The sequence below is a fragment of the Lycium ferocissimum genome, chromosome 2 (genome assembly GCF_029784015.1).
Source record: "Lycium ferocissimum isolate CSIRO_LF1 chromosome 2, AGI_CSIRO_Lferr_CH_V1, whole genome shotgun sequence".
Classification (NCBI taxonomy): Eukaryota; Viridiplantae; Streptophyta; class Magnoliopsida; order Solanales; family Solanaceae; genus Lycium; species Lycium ferocissimum.
The window spans coordinates 70,631,255-70,657,574 of record NC_081343.1 but is presented as its reverse complement, the minus strand read 5'-3'; the positions used below and the strand labels follow the sequence as shown (position 1 = coordinate 70,657,574).

Genomic DNA, 26,320 nt, shown 5'->3' with positions numbered 1-26,320 from the left:
CTGGCCCCCCCCCCCCCCCCACCATTTCAAAACCCCCCCCACCCCGCGCACGCCCCCGCCCTCCCCCCCCACGCCAGCCCCTCCCCCACCATTTCGTCATCCCTCACCCCCCACCCCACCCACGTGTACTCGCCCCACCACCACCCCTCTTTCTCTCTATATTCTCATCATTCTTTTCTTACTATTTTTGGTTTCTTGATTTTGATTTTTTGTTTTCTTTCAAAAATAAAATTATGAAATAATGATTATGGATGATTTTGAGAAGGAATGGATGAAATTTGGGCGGGGTGATGGTGGTGGTGGTGGGTGCGAGTGTGGGTTAAAGATGTGGGTGTTGTTGTTACGGGTGGTTATACGAGGAGAAAGAAAGAGAAAATAAAAAGGAAGTATGAAGAAGACAGGGCGGGGCGGGGGTTGTGGGGTGAAGAAGAGGGGGCGGGGTCGCGGGGTGGGGGCGGGGTGGGTGGAGAGAAAAATAATTAATTATTTTTTAATTATATATTATTTTTATTTTATTTTTAATTATATAATATATATATCTATATATATCAGCGGCCCACCTTTTCACTCTCTTAATTTTTTTTTTTACTTTTTTTTTTTTTGCCACGCCCTCTGGTGTAAATAATTGGGATGAAAGTTGTTAAGGGGGGTAAATAAATACAAGTTAAGTTTAGTTGCTAAACTGAGTTTTCGTGCCAAGTTCAAGGGTTAAATGATGTCTTTTCTCTTTTTTAGAATGCCTTAAAAAATCTTTATATTCATGATTTCATTTTCTTAGGACACTTTTATTTTTCAAATAAAATCTAGATTATTAAAAAAAAATGAAAAGATTGTTTTTCTTGTCAAAATGTGAAAAAACTGAATCTTATAAAAAAATTGGAAAAATTAATTATTTTTTAAAAATGTGGAAAACCCATTTTTTAAACTAAATTTGGAAAACCATATTTCTAAAAAATGGATTTTTCATATTTTTTTAAAAATAATTCAGCTTTCCATATTTTAAGAAAATACACGTTTTTAAGAAAAAAAAAGTTTTCCACATTTTTACGTTTCACTCACTCTCCCAAAGAGAAATAAACACACTCTCCTCGCTACGTCGCGTGCTCTCTCTTTATACATCCGCATTTAGGGGGGTAATTAGTCTATTTTTAAAAAGTTTAGGGAGGTAATAGATCTTAGGAAAAGGTAAGGTGTGTCGTAGCAACTTCGGGTATAGTTCGGGGGGGTAATGATGCCTTATCCCTAGAATTTATAAAATCTTCATTTAATAATTTTATAATATTTAGGAATAGATGTTTATTTATTCCTCTAATATCTAGGCCTTTTAAATCAACTAAAATTCTATTTGTTAGATCCTTCCTTATTCGATTGTATTTATAATTCTATTTGCAGTAAGCAATCGTGATTTTGGTACAGCAACTTTTTAGTTACTCTTATTGATATGTTATAGGGAAGTAAAAAGTATACAAAACAAAACAAAACAAAATAAATTCCAGAGAAATTATATATTATATAGTATAAAACTACAAAGGTTCTTAAAACTATTGTTTGCATTTTTTTTTTATCTTTTAGGATGAATAATTAGGTTAAATTTCTATTCATCCTAAAAATCTAACCAGATGTTTTGAATGTTTTACTTAGGTTAAATTTTAGAATTCTAAAATAAAATATATTTATAAAGAAATTATAGGTTGAATAATATAATAATCGATCTAAAATTTATAAGGATGACTAATAATTATTGAATTCAGATGCCCGTGTGATTACCATGGTTGAATAGAATAGGGTCGTGAAAGTTTAGCACCCTTGTAAAATGAGTAAAATCACTACAAAAATATAGAAATTAACGAGCGATAAATTTTGTAGCTAAACAATAAAATCTGTCGCTAAATTCAATTTTATTCTTGTTCAAATTCCTCACATTAGTAAATTTATTGTTCAAGTTGACAAAATTCTTAAGTATAAAGATTTGTTGTGGTGAAAAAAGACTAGACATAAAGCAAGTTTGATTATAGTATAATGTTAAATGTCAAATTGGTAAAATGCAAATTTAAAGTAACAAGGATGAAATAGTATAAAATAAAATATATTCGAAATGAATTGTCACTATTTTTTTGTTACACTTATTCTAACAAATGAAAATTCTCAATATTCTTTTATATATTAAGCTATTTCACTACTTAATAAACATGTATTATTGAGAGAGAGTTAAGCAAGAAATTCATCACTAATTCTATTTAGCGACGGGTTATTAACAACCTATTTCAATTGTTGCGAGAATTCGACTTTCTCGACTTTTTGGTACAATCTTTGACTTAAAAAAGCCCAAAAGCTGTGCTATGAAAAGTATGACCTGCAAGCATCTGTTATTAAAGAAAAATAAAAATAAAAAATAAAAACTTTTAGCTACGACCAATTTAGCAACTGATTAATGAAGAAGTTCATAGCTAAGTCCAATTTTTTTCTGCAGTATTTGTTGTCAAATGATGTACGCGTTTTGGTCACGCGCAAAGCGCGAATCTATCTATCTATCTATACTATATTAAAAGTGTGAAGAACTTTTAAATGTTGATCAACTTTTCGCCTTCTTCAAAAATTTACAATAGACAAAATCGTCATTCACTATTTTTCTTAAATTATTTTTTAATTATTTTTATAATATTATACCTATTTTATTTTATAGAAAAGTAAAAAAGCCACCATTATTTTTGGAATGAGGCCCTTCTCCTAAACAACTACGTAAAAGAACATCGAGTTCGAGTTTATTTCATTAACGACTTACCAATTAGATCACTTAACTATTACGTAATTAGAAGAAAACTTAATACGAGATCTTTACTAAATTTGATAAAATCTCATAGTTTCCTTTTTTCCAGAATAAAATCCCATAGTTAACCGACCAAAAATTTTGTAAGACTAATATTGTCTCCGTCAATTTCACTCAATATTAGGAGTACTATTTTCCCAATTCAAACTCTAATGTTTCCCAAAGTAGACAAGTTTTATATAAATATGAGGTTCTTTTTTTCTTTTATAACGGAAGTTAAGAGCTCTTGTGCATCTCAAAGTAGACAAAGTTTACAATAAATATTTTTACTGAAAACATTAATTACCATAAAAGCATAGTATTGTTTGAATCGCATAATTAGTCTGTGCTTTATTTTTTGTTTTAATTGTTTACAATTTGTTAGTTTTCAGGATATTGAGTATTGACTTGATTTTTTATGAATTTTGTTTCAGGTGTACACTAGAATCATCGCCTTCTACTGATGGAGGTTGGCCTCAATCAAATACTTGTGGTGTTGTCGATGGCAAAACTATCAATTTCAGTTTTCTTCCATCACAAATTTTAGGTTCTCATCTTCTACCCTACAATATTCCTTCTTGTTATTATTAACTTGTTACAAGTAGTTGTGTTATATTATTATGCTCATATATAATGTAGTTTCTTGTATCTTTGTGTATCAATATAATTTTGACTTCTGATATTCTAAATTTTGTTTGCTGCATTTAATTTTGCTCCTTAATTGTTGAAGTGTCAAGGACGTGAGTTATCATGTTCATCTTTAATTATGACCCCAATATTTAAGACCTTAAAATCAACTAAAATTTTGATTATTAAATGTTTTATTATTTCAAATAAGCAAGAATTCTTAATATTTAGAAATTCAGAATCGAGGAAGATTTTTACTAAAACAATTTTTTTCTATTTTATTTCTTACGTGTATAGTTATTTATGATTCATTTTGTATTAGTTTAGTTTTGGTTTAGAATGAAGATTAGTGGAGTCCAATTTAAAAAGTCACATCAAATCTAAAGAATGCATTTTGTAGAACGTTGAATGAAAAAAATAAGAACGGTATAATACTTAAGTTATATTAATTCAATTAAAAAATTATTTATGTCTTCTTTATTTTTATTACAAAAGTGATTAAAAAATAGGACTAATATTAATAGCTTACCTTGTACAAATCTTTCCTTATAAATTACGTACTTGACTTACAAGAGGGCATCATTAGTCATTGTTTTAGGTAAGTTTCTCCACCGAAACACTTGAAGTAATCGCTCGCTACAAATTGTAATCCGGCTTGTTTAATAACATTGGATAATATAATACTTCAAGAAAATTCAATTCTCAACTTATGTTTTAATGCAACCTACTTAACAAAATCTTTAAATAATAATATTTTTATTTAATTTTGATCAAAATTATATTACCATTTTTAGGGTAAAAATCATTCTTCCCTCTAATTTAGCTTAAAAAGTCAAACACCTTCAACCGAAGTTGTCCCCCCACCCCTCACCAAAAATCTCAATTGAACTTTTACCTTCTTACCCTCTAAATTATTAACCTGTTCTTGTTTAATTTTAAAATATTATGACTTTTTTTCTAATCATTAATTGATAAAATACCCCGCTTTCAACCTTCATGTTTTGATAACCATAATTACTGTGCAATATTCCAAATGAATACCGCATATAATCATAATGTTACTTCAAAAAACACAGGAACAAACGAAGTTTATTCGTCTTTGTGATAAGGCATTTTATCAATATAATGAAAGAATGAGGAGACAAAATTGCAAAGGAGTATCACCACAAGTTATGGTATGATGATTGCATGAAAAAGGGGTTCTTGAATACAAATTATGAGAATGAGTGACATTTTAATAGAGAATGTTTATTCGGTTTACCTAACGCTAATTTAAGTATCGGATTTCTTTTTCCGTAGACTCTGAGTAAAAAACAAACATTAAATTGACATTATAGTTAATAACAATAACCTACCCAATTTGCTTCATCGGGAGACTCAAACAAATCCCTATATTTTTAATTTTTTTTGTGAAGTTCAAGTAAAAAACACATTAACATATTGAACTATACTAAATGACGGAACAACCTAAAATTTAATTTTGAATAAGACTTTTGTCATGAATCCATTTAGGATTGACTAAAATTTTACCTTTTATATATCAGGTCCTTATATAATTTATTTAATTTTTTTTTTTGCATTAGATAAAGTTGCAATTTAATTATTTGCTAATATTTTGAAAATCAAATCAACTAAAATTTTGATTATTAAAACTTTTATTATTTAAGTTATGTAGTTAAAATTCAAACTTATATGAAGTCAACTAGAAGAAGAATAAGAGAATCGAACTTCTAATAAAATTTAATTTCAGATTAAAATCGTGATACTTTTCATATCAAATTTCAAAGACAAGTCCATATAATCAGATCATGGAATTCTTAATCACCCAATAGATAGAGAGCAAACAAACAAAAAGGCAAGTGATGTTGGAACTTAGCACTATAAGTCGGTCACCCAAAACAAAACTACATATAATAGAAAATTTAAATATTTTTAAAAATATAAATAACTTTTAGAGTTTTAAAGTCAAGAATGATTTTACATTTTTATTTCCTAGAATGTTGATAAATAATCGATTTCTATTCTCATTATTCTTTTACACATTAAGTTATTTCACTCTTAAATAAATAAGAATTATCGATGGAAAGAGAAAAGTTTGTCGCTAATCCAATTTAGGGACGGATTAATAAAATATTATTAAAAAAATTTGTCTATGAGCAATTTAGGGACGGTTAGCGATGAAGTTCATATCTAAGTCCAACTTTCCTTTTCTTAGAGTGTTCATTGTCAAATGAGGTATGCGCTATGGTCACGCGCAAAGCGCGTACGCCGAAACTAGTACTATTATAGAAGAGTGGGTTTGGGCATGGGATCGTCGTCCACCCACTCTTCTATAATAGATTTAAAAAAAATATAAGGTGGTGTCCACGTGAAGAAGTAGGAGACAATTGCAAAATAAAAAAAAAAATAGGACATTTAAATAATGATAATAAGTTCAGAAAATGATAAAGGTATGCTTAGAGAAAATTTAAAGAAGAGAAATTCAGGAAAAAAGAAATAACGATTTAAATTGAACACAAAAAACGCTAAAGAAGTCATAAAACCAAAAGATTTAAAACTTATATATTTGGGTAAGGATAAAAATGCACTAATTTTAGAGACATATGTCTCACACAAATAATGAGGAATAACATCAAGACGATGAAATATAAACGGTCAAGAAACGTATGCGCATATTTTCTTAAAATAATGAAGTTAGTCTATACTTAAAAATTTAAGACTACAACAGATGCTAACGCATGAAAGCACTTTTCAGTGTTATTGAGTAGAAAGAGATGATGGCATGAAACTCGGTAGGAGAAGCTATATTTCAAATCTTTCATTTGGAGAATCAAACCAGGAAAGTCATATATGGAAGAAACGGACTAAGTAAAATAATTTATTGATATTTTCAATTAATTGAATTATAATACTTTCTATAATAAAAAATTCATAATTACATTACTAAAAGGTACTCTCTCTGTCCGAATTTATGTGACATAATTTGACTAGGCACGAAGTTTAAAAAAGAAAGGAAAGATCTTTGAAACTTGTGGTCTAAAACAAGTCATAGATATTTTTGTGGATTTAAATCATTTCATTAAAGGTAAAAGGGGAAGTTTCAAGTTAAATGATTTCTAAACATAAAAATATATATCATTCTTTTTTAAACAGTAAAAAAAAAATGTGATACTATTTTTTGTGTTGGGCCGGTGCTAGCACGGACATTCTATCATCTAGTGTTATCTAAAAAGTAAGGAGTAGTACAATGACGAGATATTAATATCGTGGTAGGTGTATTTATTCTTTTTTACCAAGTCTATAAACCACATAACATCCATATCCAACTCTAGTTGTTTCGAAAAAGATTGAACGGTGGAGATTAAGTTTGAATTCTAAATGACAAGAATATGAACGTAGTTAAAGGCCATCATGTGTAAATTGTCTAAAAAAAATTCTATGATATGAATAAATTTGTAAGTTATGTGCAAAATTGAGCAGACGTTAAAATTTTAAAAGGATAATGGATAAAAGTATATTTTCTATGTATGGAGTATCTCAATTTTATCATATGTTATACTTTGTACAATCACCTTTTCAAGTAACATATTTATCCTTTATATTAAAGAAATTTCAACCTAAAACATAACGGCGGTATAAACCATAATCAAAAGTAGGAGCACAAATTTTTAAAAGTTCGCAAAATATTTAGCACATGAAATCTACTCTAATTCAATATTAAAGGCGTTACATATAAAACAAACAAATACTACAAGATGATTAGTTAAAAGAATGAATGATAAAAAATAAAACAACGTATCTATCGTAATTCACAAATGAGGCAAAGGAGAATAATGTGTACGCAAATCTTATTCCTAACTCGGATAGTATAAAAACTATTTTCGATAGATCCTCAATTAAAAAAAGAAGAAGGTAATATTAAAATATTTCGTAGTGAAGAGGTGCAAACATTTGACCATAAAAAAAAAAAAGAGATTAAAGAAATGTTCAAAAACAGGCAAGGGGTTATAGAGCAAAGGGGGGAAGTTGGTGAAAGAAGATTCCTTGCTTATATACATACGTCAAATCTCTAAACAAAATTTATACGTCACCCCGCAAACATTACATTATTTGTTATCCCTCCTTTCCCCTTCTCTATATTTCTGGTTTCTTCGTCTAATCATCTTTGACTCAATTCCAACTGTCTTAACTTCATCGGAAAATGTCTTACGATTATCTCTTCAAGTACATAATCATCGGTGATACAGGTTTAAACTCTCTCTTTCATCTCTTCATTCTTTTTTTAAACCCTAAAATTGACTGTACGGATTACTTTATTTGAACAGGTGTTGGAAAATCGTGTCTACTCTTGCAATTCACGGACAAGAGGTTTCAACCGGTGCATGATCTTACTATTGGAGTTGAGTTTGGGGCTCGTATGGTTAATATCGATGGCAGGCCTATTAAACTTCAAATTTGGGACACTGTAATTTACTTTTACCCTTTTGTCTCATTTTTACTGTTTCCAGTTTCATCACTTCAATTTTACTGATTTTATTCTGAATGCTTTGTCGCTTTACACCTATATGGTAGCGGTTTCGAGTATTACATACTGGAAATGTTTAAAATTAGGGTTCATATTTCTATCTAATCATACGTCATTAAATGCTAGTAGCCTCAAAATATCAATTACACTGATCAAAAGTCTCTATCTAACTTAGTGCTGCTTTGATTAATAATATATTTTACCTATCCAAAAAAAAAAAAAAATAGAAAAAAGAGTCCCTGTCCTCTATCTAACTTATAATTCCAGGGCATGTATATAGGATTTTAATTTTTCTAGTCTTGTGGAATTAGATAAAGGCCCCCTTCCATACCTTTTACATTATTTAAGCTCAATTGTTTACTTGCTGTTTAGTTGAGTGCCTCCGTAGTAATGAAATAAGAAACTATTGGTATCCTGAACATCAATCAATCAACAACAACAACATGCCCAGTATAATCCCACCAGGTGGGGTCTGGGGAGGGTAGAGTGTACGCAGACCTTACCTCAACCTTTTGACGGGTAGAGAGGTTGTTTCCGATAGACCCCGGCTCAAAGAGAGATACTGAACATCAATCCTTCTAGGAAAATTATGTAGTTGTGCAAACTGGACTAGGTGACAATCATTTTGAGTCCACTAAATAGTAAGAAGGGTCAACAAACTTGCTGACCCCATTACTTGGCCCCTACTCAGAGTAAAACTTTGACATGAAGCTCTCTGTCTTGACTCCCCAGTCAAACTTGGTGCACCATCCACGACACTTTAATGCAAAAGTTTTAAGGACAAGAGTTTGAACTATCGTGCATATCCAAAGACATGGAATGCTAGGTGCTAGGTTATGGTGCGCGATTTGCGTCCAATAAGTGTTGCCAGCTGCCTAACTGGCAATCTCAGCACACAACGTTTAGTGACATGTTCTTCATCATTTTGCCTGGATATGATGCTGGTCCATCCGTCCAAACATTTTAATGTGAAATGGCTAATTTGGAGTTGAGTCTGTAGTTTCCTGAGTTTTATTTATATTAATCAATGAAAAGATTATCCTATTTACGGTTAATTGCATTTCATTCATTTAGTCTAGACTTGAATATGTAATCTTGGTACAGCATAGTTTTGGAGGAAGTGCTAGGTAAAGTTCTCAGGTAGTTTATTCCCTTTTCATTATGAGTAGGACAACATGTTTTGAGATGGTCATTTGTTAGTGACCTAGTTCTTATTTCACGTCCATAGGTGATAACAACTTAGAAGCCATACACTAATTCATGATTTTAAATGTGCTACACAATCAAACCAAGGAGGAACTCCATCTGTGAATATAGGGTTGGGGTTGGAGTCACCAAGGGGACAGAGTGGGAATGCTGCCACTGTTACTCTTTGGAATTCTTTTTGGGGCCTTGGGGGTGGTATGAGTTTTACCACGTCAAATATGTGTGCGTGTGTGTGTGAGAGACACTCAAATTTGAGTATGATGCTACACTTTAACTGTCTAACCTTTTTTGAGAATTGACTTTTTCCTGTCTAACCTTTGTGGTTCATTGTTCAAACAATAGACATATACTGATGTCAGATTAATTTGTTCTGTCTATGTTAAGAGACGACCTCTTTGATACTTTTAACTTCTGTCCTTTTTAACTTTTTGATGGTCAACTTGACCAACTTTTGGACTTAAATTGGACATAAGCTAATCTACTTTTTGAAATAAAATTTGGATTTTAAGAAACTACATGTATGATTTTAAGGCGTTCCTGCTTTAAAATGCCGTCTTACATGGAACTCTTGGTCAAATATTGCTTTTTATGACTCTTGTAGTGGAAGAAAGGGACAAAAGTTATGCATAGAAGGGATATATAACAGGTTATATTTGACATATTAGTATATCGATAACTCTGGAACTCTGTGTATCTTTTTTATTTCAAAGTCATTCCCTTATCAGAGAGCTACTCATTTCGGACTTTGATCTGATATTTCAATCACAATGATCTAAAACTCTCTCCCCTTCCCCCCATGCACCTTTCTTTCTCTAGGCTGGGCAGGAATCTTTCAGATCCATCACCAGGTCATATTACAGAGGAGCAGCTGGTGCACTTCTGGTTTATGACATCACCAGGTATATTCCGGTCCCTGTTTCCGTTTGTACACATATGGCCTATGATAGCTCAAATGTATACTTGCATTTGCATTCTTGAACGATCTTAGTCCTCTTCAGTGGAGAAACTTGATGAAGGAGAAGATTTTTCTTTTACCCTTTTCGAAATTTCTCTTCCGCAGAAGCCTTGCTTGTTATCGAGGCAAAAGTAGTCTGAGATTTCCAGCAGATCTGATCATATGAAACACAATTGAGGATTCCTGTAGAGATTCTATTTCCCTTCAACTCATTTATATGAAGAAATCAGATGATATGTTTATTCTAGTTTTTGAGTTGGACATGGAAATTCAGATAGTAAAAGTATAATTGTTTGCTTAATTCTTGATATATTATGTACACATTTTGGCAGATTGTAATAACAGAAGTATGCTTGCTGAGTGTTGAATTGTTGGAGAAAAATAGACTAACAAGTAGAATAAATAAATTAGAAAATAATAACTAGACAGGAAGAGTTTCCATCAATTAGAAATTGTATTATAATCAAGTAATGAGGTTTACGGATAATGTGGTTAAGTCAGTGTGTTGATTCTAACAGAGCATTAACTCAGTATATCAGTTCCTTTATGATCAGATTTATTTATCTTGCCAAATGATTGTCTCCAGTGTTTCTAGTATTTCATTCTGATACTCATTTCTAGTATAATTTTTCGTTAACATTTTGTTAAAGCTAGTAATTGTTCTGTTATCTAGGAGAGAGACATTTAATCATCTAGCCAGCTGGCTTGAAGATGCTAGGCAGCATGCAAATCCAAATATGACCATAATGCTGGTAGGAAATAAGAGTGATCTGTCACATCGAAGAGCTGTCAGTAAAGAGGAGGGAGAACAATTTGCAAAAGAAAATGGGCTTTTGTTTCTTGAGGCGTCTGCCAGAACTGCTCAAAATGTTGAGGAGGTGACGCATTAGCCAGAGCCCTTGGCATTTCTCATCTATCAAATTCCATTGGCTTGTTTCTTAAACTAATGCAATGAGTTGGCAGGCCTTTATACAGACTGCTGGTAAGATACTGCAGAAGATCCAAGAAGGTGTTTTTGATGTCTCTAACGAGGTAAACAATTTTCCGTAAAATGCATGACAAGGTATTTTCATAATTTCTGATTGTACTGCTTTCATGGGCCCTCTTTTTCGAATTTTTGCGAGTATTTAATTAGGATAATCTCATAGTGTTTGCAAGCTCTGGATATGAGTTTAGATGGGTGAAATCCTTGTTTAGTTGGTTGATAACTTTATATAAATGGAAGGTTCTGACTCGAGGTGTCCAACCTGGGTCGTTGTTTTCTATCATTGGTGCATTGTCTAACTATCTCATTTCATACTCTTTCAGTCATCTGGAATCAAGGTTGGTTATGGGCGTACTCAAGGTCCAGCTGGTCCACGGGATGGAGCGGTTGCTCAAAGAGGTGGATGCTGTGGCTAGTGTATATAGGTCCAAGTTGTAATGATACTCATAAACTTTGCTTTTGTCCTCACTCAACTAAGTGACAAGACTTGTACAGCTCAAATTCAGTTCTTCATCTGTATGACTATGTTTACTCATATTATTTTAAGAGTAAATAGGTTCTTCAGGAGCGTGTTGAATCATAGTACATGTGGTATTTGTGTTATATGAAATGTTAATCTAGTAAAAGGATTGAGTTGAGCTCCGTTTGTTTTGACTAGAGCATCTCGTCATCTCCTCCGACCAGGATCCTAATTCCCTTTCACATTACTTTAACTTATGGTCAAGTCTTCTTTAGAAATTTATTATTTGTAGAGCTTTAATTAACATTACCAAACACTAGGAGCTTAAATGCAGGATTTAATGATCTTTCTGTTTGTCAATTGCACTGGCGGTTAAAGAGCTTGGCTAACTTGACAAGTGTTGATCCAATAACAACATACTCAGTGAAATTTCACAAGTGGGGTCCAGGGAGGGTACACAGGCTTTACTCCTAACTTGGGAGGTAGAGAGGTTGTATCCGATACACCATCAGTTGAGAAGTGTTGAAAAGAGATTACAATATAACTATACAATGCTGATTTTGCTGTCGAATTAGGAAGGCTTTGACGTCGCTACTTAAGACTTTGGTCAGCTTTGTATCGTAATAATAGTCCTGCAAAGTCTTTGCCAGCAACAATTACTATCTTTCACAGATGAGTTGGGTCAGCTATAAATCTTCATTGATCATAATTTTCATTTGAGCTAATTGACTCTGTTAGTTCTGATTCGTATCGGGTTAAGTTCAGATTCGTATCGGGTTAAGCTCACTAACTTCAATTTGGAAAAGAAAAAAGAATTATAAAACTATGTTGGAATATCAATTCATTTTCTTTTGAAAATGACCTTTTTGCGAAAGAATTTTACATGTTGACAATGACTTATGTTACTATTATCAAGTAGTATTATAATTCTGGCTTGGCTGCTTATACGCAACTGAACTGTGTTATCCACTCATTTTTGCGGTTTACATGGGAATGGCATATTGGCATTCAGAAAATCGATTCATGTTGAAGATGATCAATATGCCAAATAGCAGAGTTCGATCACAGAAATAATCCAGATCCTAACGGCATAAGGTTATGTCAAAATTCCAGTTTTTTTTTTTTTTTTTGTCATTTCCTGATTCTTATGGTTAGGGTTTGACTCCCTTGCTTGTTGAGACGGATCTAAAACTTGAACTTGACGATACATTGTGTCTTTAAAATCTTGAGTTCAGATCTAATATTTATTTAAAATATTATGGGTTTTATGGTTTGCGTAAAAAAATACTGGTCCAGATAAACCTGTTGCCGAAGAGCTAGATCTATCCTGGCTTACTCTAGCGCTCAAAGATAGGCTTGTGTCCTTTTCTAACAAAGATGATGCATAAAGAAATTCTTATCCAAAACATAGTTGTCATTTTTATATTTAGAGAAGAGTTATCAAATGATTTTCGTAATCATATGCCAATTACCACTGATTTGTAGCTAGCTAGTCCGGTATTTAACTCATCAGAGCTTCATTGATGTCACAACAGTTTACAAATCTTTAATTATTGGCTGCAGAGTGCGGCTACCAGTCAAACTTACAGTATTGTAATTACTTTTGCCAACTCCCAACAACTGCCTATGTTCTGTCGCTTGCATCAGTTATCCAATTTATCCAAAAACTTTTTATCACAATTAACAATCATTATCTTGTCTTGTTCGATGAGAAATCACTACAAAAATTGAAATTAGCTATGAACTTCATCGCCAAATAGAATTACGGATGAATTTCGTTGTTTGGACGGAATTTTCTATGCAATTCCGGTTTTTAAGTAGTGAATTAACTATGATCTGTACCCTTTAACTTGATTTTTTTTACTGAAATATTTTGGCACGAGGAATTTATCCGGTTTATGATAAAAATCGGTCAAAATCAATAACAAATACTAGACGATTAGCTAACAACAAGAATATAAATAACTCCGAAGTATAACAAAGGGTAAAATTAATATAGTACTCCATATTTTTGTGTAGGAGAAATCAGGTGAATTCGAAGCTTTTACTTAATCTGCCCATTTAAAGATACTTCAAGGCATGCAAGCTAATTAATTGATGTCAATAACTAATTACAATACCTAGCAGAACCTAATGATGAGAATCCACTATGTATGTAATCAGCTCCAGCTCCAGTTTTCAGATTCATAGATTTGGGATTTTGGCCACAAATTTTCAAAGGAGTTGGAGTAACCTGCATAAACATGTAATTCCCAGTAAAAAGATCTTCAAAATGTGACTGACTTTCCTTCAACCTCTTCAAAGTTTTAGCTAATGTGGCAACAATGAATCTTGCTTTTCTCCTCAAGAATTTCTTCAAGCTTGGTACTCTAATCTTCAATCGCTTCCTTAAGTGCACTTTCCTGAACCTGATGTTCCAGAAAGCAGAGTGTTTTTTCCTGATATTACCAATTACTTTTTCTCTCAGGTGTATTAAATCGATATCTTCTTCTTCATCAAAATAGTTGCTTTCCTGTTTGAGTTTTTTGTAGGGAATTTGCTTGACAGTGGTGGATGCCATGTCTGAGAAATGAAAAAAACAGATATGAAATCCAATAAATGGAGAAAACTCCTAATTGGGAGTGACTCAGTATGGAATGATTATAGGGATGATTATATCCATAAAAAAGCTAAATATATTTATAGTCGATAGATTATTTTACATTGTGTGTATATATTACCAAAATAGATGATACAGCTTTGTGAGGTTGTCTTTGTCATTGCAGATTGAGTCAATACATGGTGTGTGTTTGTCATTAACCCCCAACTACATTGTGGGGTTGTAGGTGTGCAGTTGAGTGCATTGAATGCAATGGAAACATCATCAGACTGACACGCTCACCAAACAGATGACAGACCAAAATTTAAAGTTTATGAGTTTGAGATTTTATTTGTTTCAAGTTATTGAACTCTAAGTGATCATTTATGTCTATTTGAGGAATTCCTAAAACAAATACAAGATTTGAATAAAAGTTTCAAAATTTAACCGCACTGGTAAGCTATACTTTAGCTCCTGCCCTGCCACATGTCACAAAGTTGACGCCAAGCCATTAACTTTTCTTTCTTTTTTTCACGATACTGTGTCTGTGCGTATGCTCGTGTATAAACTTCATTTCCGTGCACCGCAAAAGCGTGTCTCCTTTTATGGCCTTAATTCCCATTTTGGCTAACAACACCATTTCTCGCCATTTTAAGTACAAGTATCATTAACTTTTTGGGTTTGCACTTATGGGGCTAAAATTCCTTTACTATAAATCGATGATTATTCGTCTTTAAAGTCACATTATGGTCGGGCTAGATTGCATCAGCCTTAAAAGAACGGCGAGTTATTATCTTTTTTAATATCAGTGATAAATATGGTAGGCAAATAAAAGACCTCTAAGTTTTCAATTTCTTCCTTTTTTCTTTTTTTTTTTTTACAAATGGCTATCAAAAAGTAGAAACTAATAGAACAAGAAAAAAAAGAAAAAAAGAAGAGGAGGTAGAAGTTGGGGGAAGCCATTCAGTAACGGTACAATTGTTGAAAGGCAACTTTGATTTTTAAAATCTAAACCAGACAAAACACATGACATGCAGTAGTAGTTTGTACATGTCGATAGAAGTATTTTTGTTCTATGGACCATGCTCTTCGATTATCTTATTTATCTATAGTAGTTAATGCTCCTTTCTTTCCGATCGTTTCTACCATGCTTTTATTCCTTATTTTCATATTGTTTTTCGATATCTTGCCCTATCGACCTTTTGCCTTGTTTTCCTCTCTTGAACGTAAGTCTTTCGGAAAGCAGTAAATACCTACCTTTTAAGGTGGGGGTTAGGTGTCAAATGTCTGTACTCTACCCTCCTCAAACCCCACATGGTGAGATTATACTGGGCTTGTTGTTGTTATTGTTGGACCATGCTCCACTTTTCTTGTTACCCAACTGGAGTACCATTTAGTGCTAATTAAATATTTAATGTGCGCACTCTCCTATTTTATTTGCAAATGATTCCATCTTCCTACTAATAAAACAAAGGGTCGACTTTACAGATTATTTAGTTTGTTCTGTTTTTAGTCCAATCATATTTTACAAACAAAAGATATGGAGTACCCGAAAAAATGAAAAAAAAAGAAGAAAAAACTATCATGTGTTGTATTTCGACCTTATTTGCCCTGTTCTAACTCCAATCATATTCTATCTAACAAAAAGACATTCTACTTGGACTACGTCTATATATTAATCTATTAGACTTGCCGCCAACTTCCTTGCTCTTCTTATAGTCTTGTTCCTGAATCGCTCTTTTTTGTTTGTTTGCACATGCTCTGGGTGGCATGTCAGTACAACATATTGAAACTGCATCATTTGATCCCAATGCAGGTACCGAACAGAATAGGAAAAGAAAACAAAAAATAAGGAACTGCAATAGTCTAGTGGCAAGACTCTTATAGGACACTGCATGTGACAATAAACAGTTGATTTACAAATATTCTGATATTAGGAATCTTAAGCTTCTCCTGTTGGTAGTAATTGGCAAAAGTATAGCAAACAAGAACCAAACCATGCACAGAAGGAAGGAAATTCTGTCGGCGCAACACCAAAGCTATATCCAACAAATGAAAAAATCAGCTTCATCACCAAGTTTCACATCCAAACTGATCAAAAAGAATTGCAGGTTTGAGTAGCAAAAGGAATACACAGGGCAAAACAAGTCGCTCAATAAAGCTTTATTCGGGTTTGAATTGCACTTCGACATATTGGGCAATTCTCAAGCGCTCTCCCGCAGTCACAACATGTCTGCATCAAGAACATGAAATTGTTAAGTCACACCAAAAGTTTAATTCCCTCAAAACATCTGCCAAAAAGAAAAACTGGTACCTGATGCCCACAGCCAAACGCCATGTCTTTTGGGTTAGTAAGGCAAACAGGGCAAACCTGCACAATGACACACAAAAAAAAAAAAAAAAATCAGACAACTAACTCTGTTCGTTTGCAAAGCCAGCAACAAAAGATTAAAAAAAAAAAAAAAAAAAAAAATTAAACAGCAGTATAAAGCAAATGCTGAGTTTTATGGTTCACCTGATTGTCGAATGTAGAGCTGGGAGCATTGTAGGGAGAGCTAGGAGCAGATGGAACAGGGTCAACTGGGCGAGCGCGATCATAATAAGAACTTGAACTCTGCTGAAAATGTGGAGCTGCATCTGAAGGGCTTCCATAACCGTAATAAGAGCTTGGAGGCTGCTGAAAACTCGTTGCACGTGAGGGCTTTGAATAACCAACAGAAGTTGCCCCATACATGGGAGGGGGAAGAGCTACCCTACTTGGAGATTTTCCACTTTGTCCGCTGCAATTAAGAAATTAGAACACGTCATCACCTATAACTTGAAAACAAACAAATAGATGAATAAATAGGCAGTGAGATATCTGACCCCAATAAGTTAAGTTCCATAGTCGCTTTATATTGTGAAGGGATTTCCATCAACGCCGAAAGAGCAAACTCCGTCTCCTTTCGAGCTTGAGGCACATTTTTGGCCATGATATCCGTGAAGTTGACAAACTAGTAAAAGAAATTGGCAATTTACTAAACCACATAAAAGAAAAATGTTCTAGGTAAGCTATAAGAGATACCACAATGTAGAACACCACCACCAACCTGGAAATTATCAAAGTCCCGAGCAGGAATATTATCATCGAATTCCCTCATCATATCCCAGGGTCCATCGCCAACCCCAACCAGTATAATTGACAAGGGAAACTTGCTGCACGAAATAAGACAATGCACTCAGGAAATTGAGCATGAGAATGAAAAGGCAACATGTAACGGAACCAAAAGATTTTACTAGAACAACGGCAGTCAGCACAAGGAAACTAGAGACAAGTACCTTGCTTGTACGATTGCATCAACTGTTTTTTGCTCCTGCGGACTTAATTGTCCACGTCCAGTATCAACACTTCTAGTTACCTGAGCAGACACAGAACATACTGCAAGATGTAATGTACAGTTCTAATGCACTAAAACATGACAACCAACAAGGAAATCCAACTAAATCATGCACTATGCAACTAAAACTAAGTTAATCAGTCAATGTGCTATTTTTTATTGTTCTTGTCTTGTTTTTACCTGCCCATCTGCAATGATTAATAGAACATGGTACTGGCCTCCACTCTGCTCAACTATTGTCATGGCCATTTCAATGACCGGCGCAAATGATGTTGGTCCTGCAACGAAATGAGAAGGTATTTAAGTAAACAAAATCAATTACTGAGTCTAGAGCAGGAGAACTATCTGTAGTAGAATTTAAACCTGCAAGCTTCAGCTGGGGGACAATTTCTCTGTAACGAGACAGAACTTCCTCAAAACCATTACAAAATCTTTCGTCGGGAAAGAAACTGAATACATCCTGATCATGAGTTGATGCTGTCGGAAATTTATCCATATGGAACAGAATATTAATCTCTGACTGAGGAAATCCGAAAGAAAAGGTTTATGGATCAAAAAGAGAAGGCTCATAGAATTACCATCTCCGAATCCATAACATGGAATCAAGTTATCCTCATCAAATGCCGCCAAGGTTTTTCCAATTATAGAAATTGCTTGCTCATATGGGTTCAAATTCTGCCCAATGTGATGTAGGCTCCGACCACCAAAAGACCTCTTACCTAAAGAGTATATGCACACTTTAGAATATTCAATTGAAAAAATATAGCATGCAATTAACCAGAGAGAGGCAAGGAAGGGAAGAAATAAAGCTTAACCTGTCCATTCGTTGCTCTTGGTGAAATCGATACCAACAATTAGATTCGAAGACTCCAAGCCAGCTCGTGAAAGGGCTTCAGTCACCTGATTAAAGATAAATCGTATTTTTATCATACATCGTTTTCATAAGAAAAAATTATCATACAAAAAAGGTGAAAAAGCATGAGCCAATGTTCTTAAAAGGGGGTCACTAAAATTAAGAAATTCTATGGTTCTTATAGCATTCACTTTTCGTGATTTGTTAAATAATCTTCTTATATTAAGATCTGCAATATAAAAATTACACCTCATGGGAAAGAAGGACAGACCCAATCGTAACCTTATGTTACACCTAAAGACAGTGCATATAGGAGAGATATTGATGCCTTATCTCACTATTCAACATATCTAACCAACTGGTGGCCCGTGGCAGAGTGCCGTTAAAGGAGCAATCAATACATAATTCTCTCCCACTTGGTAAATATTCACAAGTCCAACTATCACTCATCTATGAGCTTGTGACACTTAAACCTTTCAGCTAAAAAAGTTACTCAAAATTATCTTACTGTGTTATATAAGGAAATATAGATAGTTGAAAAAAGGTTCCTCAAATTTATCTCACTGTAAGAAGCATAAACTTGTTCTATCTCTTTCTACTACACCATAAACAAGGTAACATAAACTTTTCAGCTAATAAAGTAACTCAATGTTATCCATAGGTATGAAACAAAAAAATGGACCTCTGCGCCAATATTTACCGGAAGTTGCGTACAATTTTTATCTAGGGAGAGAGCGAGAGAGGGAGAGAACGGTATAGCATGAAACTCAAAGGGTGCGAGTGCACTGACAGAAATCTCTAAAGTTAATCAATCCAATATTAATATTCAGCAGCATGTAAGAACATTTCTGGCACATCTCTCTCAGGTTGTATTTTCTCACTACATTTCTGGCACATCTCTCTCAGGTTGTATTTTCTCACTTTACCATGTACCCATATCTCTTTTCACCCTATTGTACCAGCTCAATAGTATCTCCTTCGGATTAATTTGTCACTACCCAAAAAAGGGACTATCCACTAAATTTAAAACATTCTAATTCGTTAATCATTCCCATTTTCCTACAACATTTCAGACATGTCAATTGTAAGACTAAGACACTTACAAAGTAGCACCACTTTTTCTAGACTTGGGCAAGCCAGAGGGCCCTCCTCCGGGAACATCCACAGACATAGGTATCCTTCAAGTTGACTTAGAAATGGGGTAGTACTAAAGAATAGAACCCCCACACTAGATATGGGAAAATGACCCCAAAAAGCAACTTCCCTCTATATGCCCATACAGTATTTTCAATTCTTATCTAGGCCAATCTCCAAAAAGGTAAAATAAGAATCAACAAGCATAGTGCTAGAAAGCTTGCAAGATATAAGAGAATAAGGCAAGAAAGCTGCAGTAGGCCGCACGATGAAGTTACCAATAACAAACTCAAGCCAGTTATTAACTAATTATATTGTTACTCTCTCTTGCTACCCAATGATTTTTGAAATCCAATACGATGATGTCTCCTCTTCATTTGGGTCCCAAATCCTTGCCCCCCTAAAGCTTGTGTAATATCTCAGGTCACCGTCCAAATCTACAACCCTCTGTGAAAATAAATTTTACATGATACAGGAAATCTTTAAAAGCTCAGAGGCCTACTCCTATTTGATGTAACTTCCCGCACAACAGGTTCATATTGCTTTTAGAAACATGAAAGGAAAATTTTTCAGAGGAAGCATCTTCCTGCAGTTATCTGGTCCATCATTCACTCCCTTTCAAACTCTATTTCCATATGCAGTCTCATTTCCAGCATGAAAAATGATTTTCTTGAGCTGAGGGTCTATCGGAGACAGCCTCCCTACCCCACAAAGGTAGGGGTAAGGTCTGCGTACACCGCACCCTCCCCAGACCCCACTTGTGGGACCACACTGGGTACGTTGTTGTTGTTGTAGTCTTATTTCCAGCATCTCCTTGGAAGTTAGGCATTTAGAGATAGGTCCTCAGGATAACAAAAGCTCCATGCATCCCATGTATGTTAACCTACTCCTAAATAGTTTTTTCTTGATTCATTTATCAGACACACCTAATTAACTTATTGGGCGAACGCAAATCAAAATATAGGCATTCAGCATAATATACAGGTACCAGAAATACCAACTTCTGAATTATGATGGTGTGCATCACATGGTTTACTAGTACAGTCTAAAAGTATAGGCAGAAGCATTCAAATTGCTTATTCTAAGTAAATTATCTTTACACAAATCAAATTCATACCTCATCCAGGGAATTATAATTGTCTGCAATCCTCGAGTATCTACGATCAAGCCTCGGTCGTGGAGCATGAGGCCGAGCTACATGATCATGTGGAGCATAATTCTGTGGGGTTGGTGGAGGATAACTCTGCTGAGGTGGTGGAGGAGCATAGGAAGGAACAGCTTGCTGATGGGGTGAATAGCTATAACTATCTTGAGGAGGATAAGATGATGTTTGAGGAGGATAAGATGATGTTTGAGGAGGATAATCGTATTGACTCCAAGAAGATCTAGTTGATGATGTTTGCCTCCAACTATCCTCTCTTGAACTCTTTCCACCCATCAATCAAAAGTCAACTATCTACAATAATCTCAAAAACCCTTAACCAAAAAACACAACTTTTCCTTTCTTTTGCAGCACAACAATCAAAAAAGCCTGTCAAAATCAAGAAAAGAAACCCCAATTGGTACTAAAGATCTGATCTTTTAAATCAAAAAATTACAGAAAGGAGAAAAGAAGGGGCTTTTATGGATAAAAATACTGAAGTTTCTAGATGGATCTTGAATCTTGAATTTAACTTTCACGCGTGTAAGAATAGAAAGAACAACGGAAAATAAGGCGGCTAGAGATGGGTATCAAAATGAGACTTGTTATCATATACAAAGCCGACTAAATTTGGTTTGTACATTATCCTTTAACCGGCAAAAATGCCTATGCAATTACGACAGCAAATGACAGTAGGAAACAAGAGAGAAAACACGTAACACTAAAATAATACAAACCCAATACGTAATGTTGACCAATAACTTCCATGGAAAGTAATAGAACACACAGAATTCTAAGTCAAATACCTAAGGTATCTATCCAAGCAAAAATTGAAAGAGTCAAAAAGGGTAAATATGGATTAGAATTCACAGATAAAGAGAGTTTGAGAGGGACTAACTAATTACCAGAAAACAGAGAGTGTGTGTGTGTGCAGCAATTTGGAGTCGTGGGGTTATAAACTTGTGATTATTGGATTCTAATGCTGGATTGAATCGAATCTGTTTGAAAAAATGCCACCAAGGGAATACACTTTTTTTTGTCCAAAAAGGAAATACACTTTCTTTCAACAATTAAAATATTATACTGTTACTTAATTAATATGTGAGTAACTTTTTGAAGTTTATTTGTACTTTTTGGTAGCCACATGGAAGTTTCGTTGTTAGGTCACGGGTGAAAAGTTGGGGTTATCTTTTATTAGTGGAAAAAAAAAAATGATTAAAAAGTTTGGTGAATTCATTTTCTTTAGATACCATCACTATCAATTAGATAGAAAGATAGGCTCCCAAGGTCGTAGGCCTCTTATTTTACTGGCCATGCTTTCTCTTTTTTTCTTCTATAGTGCCATCTCATTGTTAATCCCAGACTACTTGTGGAAAAAGAAAATGGTAGTAGTTGGAATATTATGGAGTATGGGAAACATTTTTATCGTGCGGAAATGCCCTTCAAAGGCATTGGTCTTTGATTTTTGCCTCTCAAATTTGAAATTTTTAATTTTTATCCTTCGCTTTAAACTCATTCGTTCTAGGTTCGAATCTCCGCTCTGTCAAATATTAAAAAAAAAAAAAAAATTGCAAGGCAGAAGTTTGCCTAGGCCTATTCGGGCAAAGTTAGGCCTTAAGGCAAAGGTTTGTAAAATTCCAACTAAGTAAAAAAAAAAAAAATTATATGAAGGCAAAACTCTACCTTGCGATTTTTTTAAAAATTTTTGACTAAGCAGAAATTCGAACCTAAAATCAAGAAATTTTTAGCGAAGAATAAAAATTAAAGACCACCAATTTGAGGGGCAAAAATTAAAGACCAATGCTTTTGAATGGCAATGTGCAAATGACCCTATAGTAAATAAACGAACATATTTGGGGTAAATAATTAAATGTGGAAACATTTCAAGTCAATAATTGGATGGTCAAAGTGATCAATAATTGGATGGTCGAAGACTCAAAGTGATCTTAAATGTGAAAATATCGATGGTATGTATGTCTTTAAATCTCAAACCCAATTTTGACATGTGTTAATTAGTCGCTTTCTAATATTACAGTGTTCATATCAAATTGCAGGCACCTCAGTTAATAACGATAATATTTGTAGAAGTTTGTGCGCACCTCAATTGTCGTATAATTTACTACTAGCTAGTTTCACCCGCACACTCAACTATTTCGTTGAGTACATAATTGTTGAAATTTGAATCCTAATCTTCAAAACTATCATCTATTTCATTGACCACTAGGCACATAGGCCACGCTCTTGAATGTGGTGCGTGGACTCTTTCTTTTCGGCTCTTGGATGAGTTCCAATTAAATTGTTTTTTCTTCCTCTTTAAAATTTTGAAGTTGCATGGACTTTGTAAACATTTTTTGCATGGATTGTCCTTCTTTTGGGATGGTCTTTAATTTTTGTCCCTCAAATTGCTGGTCTTTAATTTTTGTTCTTCGCTTAAAAAGATGGCTAAAAATATCCTGAGGTTATAGGTTTGAACCCTCGCTCAATAAAAAAAAAAAAAAAAATCGCAAGGCAAGGCTATTGCCAAAAGTGTGCCATCTTCTGCCCATCTTTGGCAAAAGGCATAACTAAAAGTTTGTCTTACAAGGTAAAGTCTGTTGTCTCCGATATAAGTTCTATGTAACTTCGCCCTGAGTAGGCATAGGTATCTTGGGGTATTTTCAGCCACCTTTTTAAGCAAAGGCCAAAAATTAAAGACCAGCCCGTCTGAAGGGCAATCGTGCAAATTGCCTTGGAAAATGAAGTACAGTCAAACCTCTCTGTAGTGGCAGCTTTTGTTCGAAAAATTCATAGCTGCTATAGTGAGGTGTTGTTATGTGTGTATGCTGACATTTGATGTTTGGATCTCATTTAGCTTTTATAAACAAAAGTACGCATAAATTTATTTTTCTATACTTTTTTTTATATATGTTATAAACGAAAACAAAATACTTGTTAATTTTAAAATCTCGATTGATTTTTCTGTTTCATTAATAAAAATTGAAGTGACTAATAAATTCATAACTAATTGTACCATACTAAAGAGCATATCCATTTTAGATTAATTGAATTTAAATATTTCAAGTTCGTAAGAATTCTACAATTGTAGGTTGTTTCGTAAATTTCAATCTCTTAGTTATAATATAACTATTGAATTAACGAAGATTTTTGTCCAAACTTTCAGGAAAATGGAATTCAATAGCTTTCTCTTGATGATTACCATAAATATTTTAATATTTTATTTTTATACATAATATATTTCTTACAAAAGATTACTTCCCCTAGTTCAAAAAGATTGTCCACTTAACCATGCAAAAATAAGTAGTTTGACTAAACTATCCCAAATTAAATAAGTATTGAGATTTGGTCACTTAATACCTAATAAGATAAAATCTGAAAAAATAATGTTAATTCTTTCTTGATTAGGTAAGTGGACACCCTTTTTGAAGGAAAAAATATAGGCTAAGTGGACACTCTTTTTGAATCGGAGGAAGTGTTACTCAATATTTTTGAGTATGGCTGTTATAGAGAGGTAATTTTACAAAGAGTGTACCGCTATAATGAACCCCACTACTGTTATAGGTAAAATGTTGTTATAGAGAAGTAAAATATAACATGAAAAATCGGTTCCTAAGAAAATCAGACCGTTATAGTAAAATATCGTTATAACGAATGGAAATTATAGAGAGATTTAACTGTATAGAAAATGAAAAAGCAGATTGAATTATGCACCTTAAGTGCATGATATCGTTGCAAGCACAAAAGTTGCTCATCCTCCTCTGCCCTTTTTCCCCGAATATATAAGCAATGCTCCAACTACATTCATGAAGTTTAAGATTAAAACATGCAATTCTTGTTCTTTTTCCTGCGGTTATAATTATTATTATTATTATAATATTTAAATACTAGTACTGTGTAGTATGTAACTTAAAAAGACTAACCCCGTTTGTCCATAGAAATCAAAAAAAAAAAAAAAAAATCACTTTTTTTGGAATTTTGGAGTTGGAGTTGTGTTTGGCCATAGTTTTTGAAATTGTTTGGTTAAATGCAGTTGTAAAAAAGTGAAAAAATTGATTTTTTTTTTAAATACAAGTTTTTAGAGTTTTTGAAATTCCGGAATACAACTTCAAGTTGTATTCGGAATTCTTATGGCCGAACGCTGAAAAGTGGAAAAAAATTCCGGAATAAAGTGAATAATTCTTATGGCCAAACGCCTACTAAAAAAAATGCTATTGCTTTTTAGCGAATCATTTGTACTTGCATATTTTCATGATGTTCAAGTAAAAAAAATCTTACATTAATTGTGTACATAACTTAAATCCGTTGGAAATGGTCAACTATATGCTTAATTTTCCGAGTACCCTTGTACTCCTTTTTCCTTTCATTGTCGTTCCATGCATACATGCTGTTTCCTTTGCAAGTCAAATCAAAGAAGGATGCTTGATTGTAACGTCTTTTCGATCTCAAACATATGTGAAAGAGCAGAAATTTGAGAACAAAAACATTTGAAGAAAATAATTGGTCAAAACTGATTTAAACGCAAAAATATTTGAAGTAAATGGTTAAATCGTCAACTGATCTTAAGTGTGATAGCAATTGAAGTATGTCGTCATACATATGTGACGTGATGTCTAACATGTCATTGCACCTTATCCATAAATAATATAAATGGTCCTCTCTTCTGTAATTCTGTTTTGGCTCATGGATGAGGTCTTTTTTTGTTTTTATATATAGGGGTAAAAGCATTTTTATACAATAATGTCACCTAAAAAATAACTATAACTGATTGTCCTGCTATGACAGGTTTAAAAATAACATAATTTTTTCTGTTGTCAGTATATAATTTTTAGGAGTAAATCATTCACGCTTGTTTATTTTCATGGTAATAACAGGAAAATTGATTATCTTTTCCTACCCTTTCTCTTTTCATTGTCTTTCGATATTTTTCCCGTTGCAAGTCAAATCAAAAAAAGCAAGATGCTTGATTGTATTATTGTATATGACTTTCCATCTCAAAGTTGAGTGAAAGAGCGACAAGTAAAACAGTTGTTTATGATTCTTCCCAATCATTCCTTTGCTTCATAGGCTTAAAATCCGCAATCATCCAAGGAATAAAAGCGCACACACGTCGTTGTTGCTTAATCCAGTAATTTCCATATGAAACACAAATATACATGTGAAAGCCTATTAAAAATTTAAACCCGTAATTTTCAAATTTAGGAATAAGAATTTTAAGGATCGAACCATTAACTCGAATTTTGAATCCCTCTCCTCCTAAATTATTTTTATGAATAGGCAAGAATTTGTCTTTGTTCCTAATTCATATTAATTTCTATATAATATATGGTCCCAACTTTTCCTCCTTTCCGGGACAATATGAAATATCATGGTTTTAGCTCGACTTTTTCAGAAAATGATTGTGCTCATATCATTACTAGTAATAAATTCAAAGTGTTACAAAATATTTCCTTTTTTTTTTTTTGGTAGAAAGGATAGAAAATATTTCCTTTTTACTAGTAAATTACTAGCTACTTCTTAAGTCTCGTAATCTTTTTAGATGTCTCAAGATTGTCAAAAAAAAAAAAAAAAAAAAATGAGCCTATGACAACGTTCTAATCTTACCTGATTGTGGTGGGATGGATAGGATCCTTATATCCTTGATTAGAGGTGCGAGTTCGAGCCATAGGTATGGAGAAA

At 33.5% G+C, this 26,320-nt stretch overlaps 3 protein-coding genes across 3 annotated transcripts; 1 reads left to right on the top strand and 2 right to left on the bottom strand.

Moving 5' to 3' along the window:
• The first annotated feature begins 7,484 nt into the window (after nt 1–7,484).
• Nucleotides 7,485–11,742, top strand: LOC132047265 (ras-related protein RABB1b). The gene is made up of 6 exons (XM_059438262.1): nt 7,485–7,680; nt 7,759–7,898; nt 9,981–10,063; nt 10,793–10,997; nt 11,083–11,151; nt 11,428–11,742. Exons 1-6 carry the CDS (start codon nt 7,635–7,637, stop codon nt 11,518–11,520), a joined length of 636 nt encoding a protein of 211 aa, XP_059294245.1. The 5' UTR covers nt 7,485–7,634; the 3' UTR covers nt 11,521–11,742.
• Nucleotides 11,743–13,539: 1,797 nt separating this feature from the next.
• Nucleotides 13,540–14,324, bottom strand: LOC132047264 (uncharacterized). The gene has a single exon (XM_059438261.1). It carries the CDS (start codon nt 14,122–14,124, stop codon nt 13,672–13,674), a length of 453 nt encoding a protein of 150 aa, XP_059294244.1. The 5' UTR covers nt 14,125–14,324; the 3' UTR covers nt 13,540–13,671.
• Nucleotides 14,325–16,009: 1,685 nt separating this feature from the next.
• Nucleotides 16,010–21,467, bottom strand: LOC132047262 (E3 ubiquitin-protein ligase RGLG2-like). Its single transcript, XM_059438260.1, has 11 exons — nt 20,624–21,467; nt 18,335–18,419; nt 18,098–18,238; nt 17,883–17,996; nt 17,700–17,797; nt 17,461–17,540; nt 17,232–17,337; nt 17,008–17,135; nt 16,658–16,922; nt 16,457–16,513; nt 16,010–16,375 (listed from the first exon to the last, which is right to left on the bottom strand). Exons 1-11 carry the CDS (start codon nt 20,942–20,944, stop codon nt 16,295–16,297), a joined length of 1,476 nt encoding a protein of 491 aa, XP_059294243.1. The 5' UTR covers nt 20,945–21,467; the 3' UTR covers nt 16,010–16,294.
• Between the last annotated feature and the right edge of the window lie 4,853 nt (nt 21,468–26,320).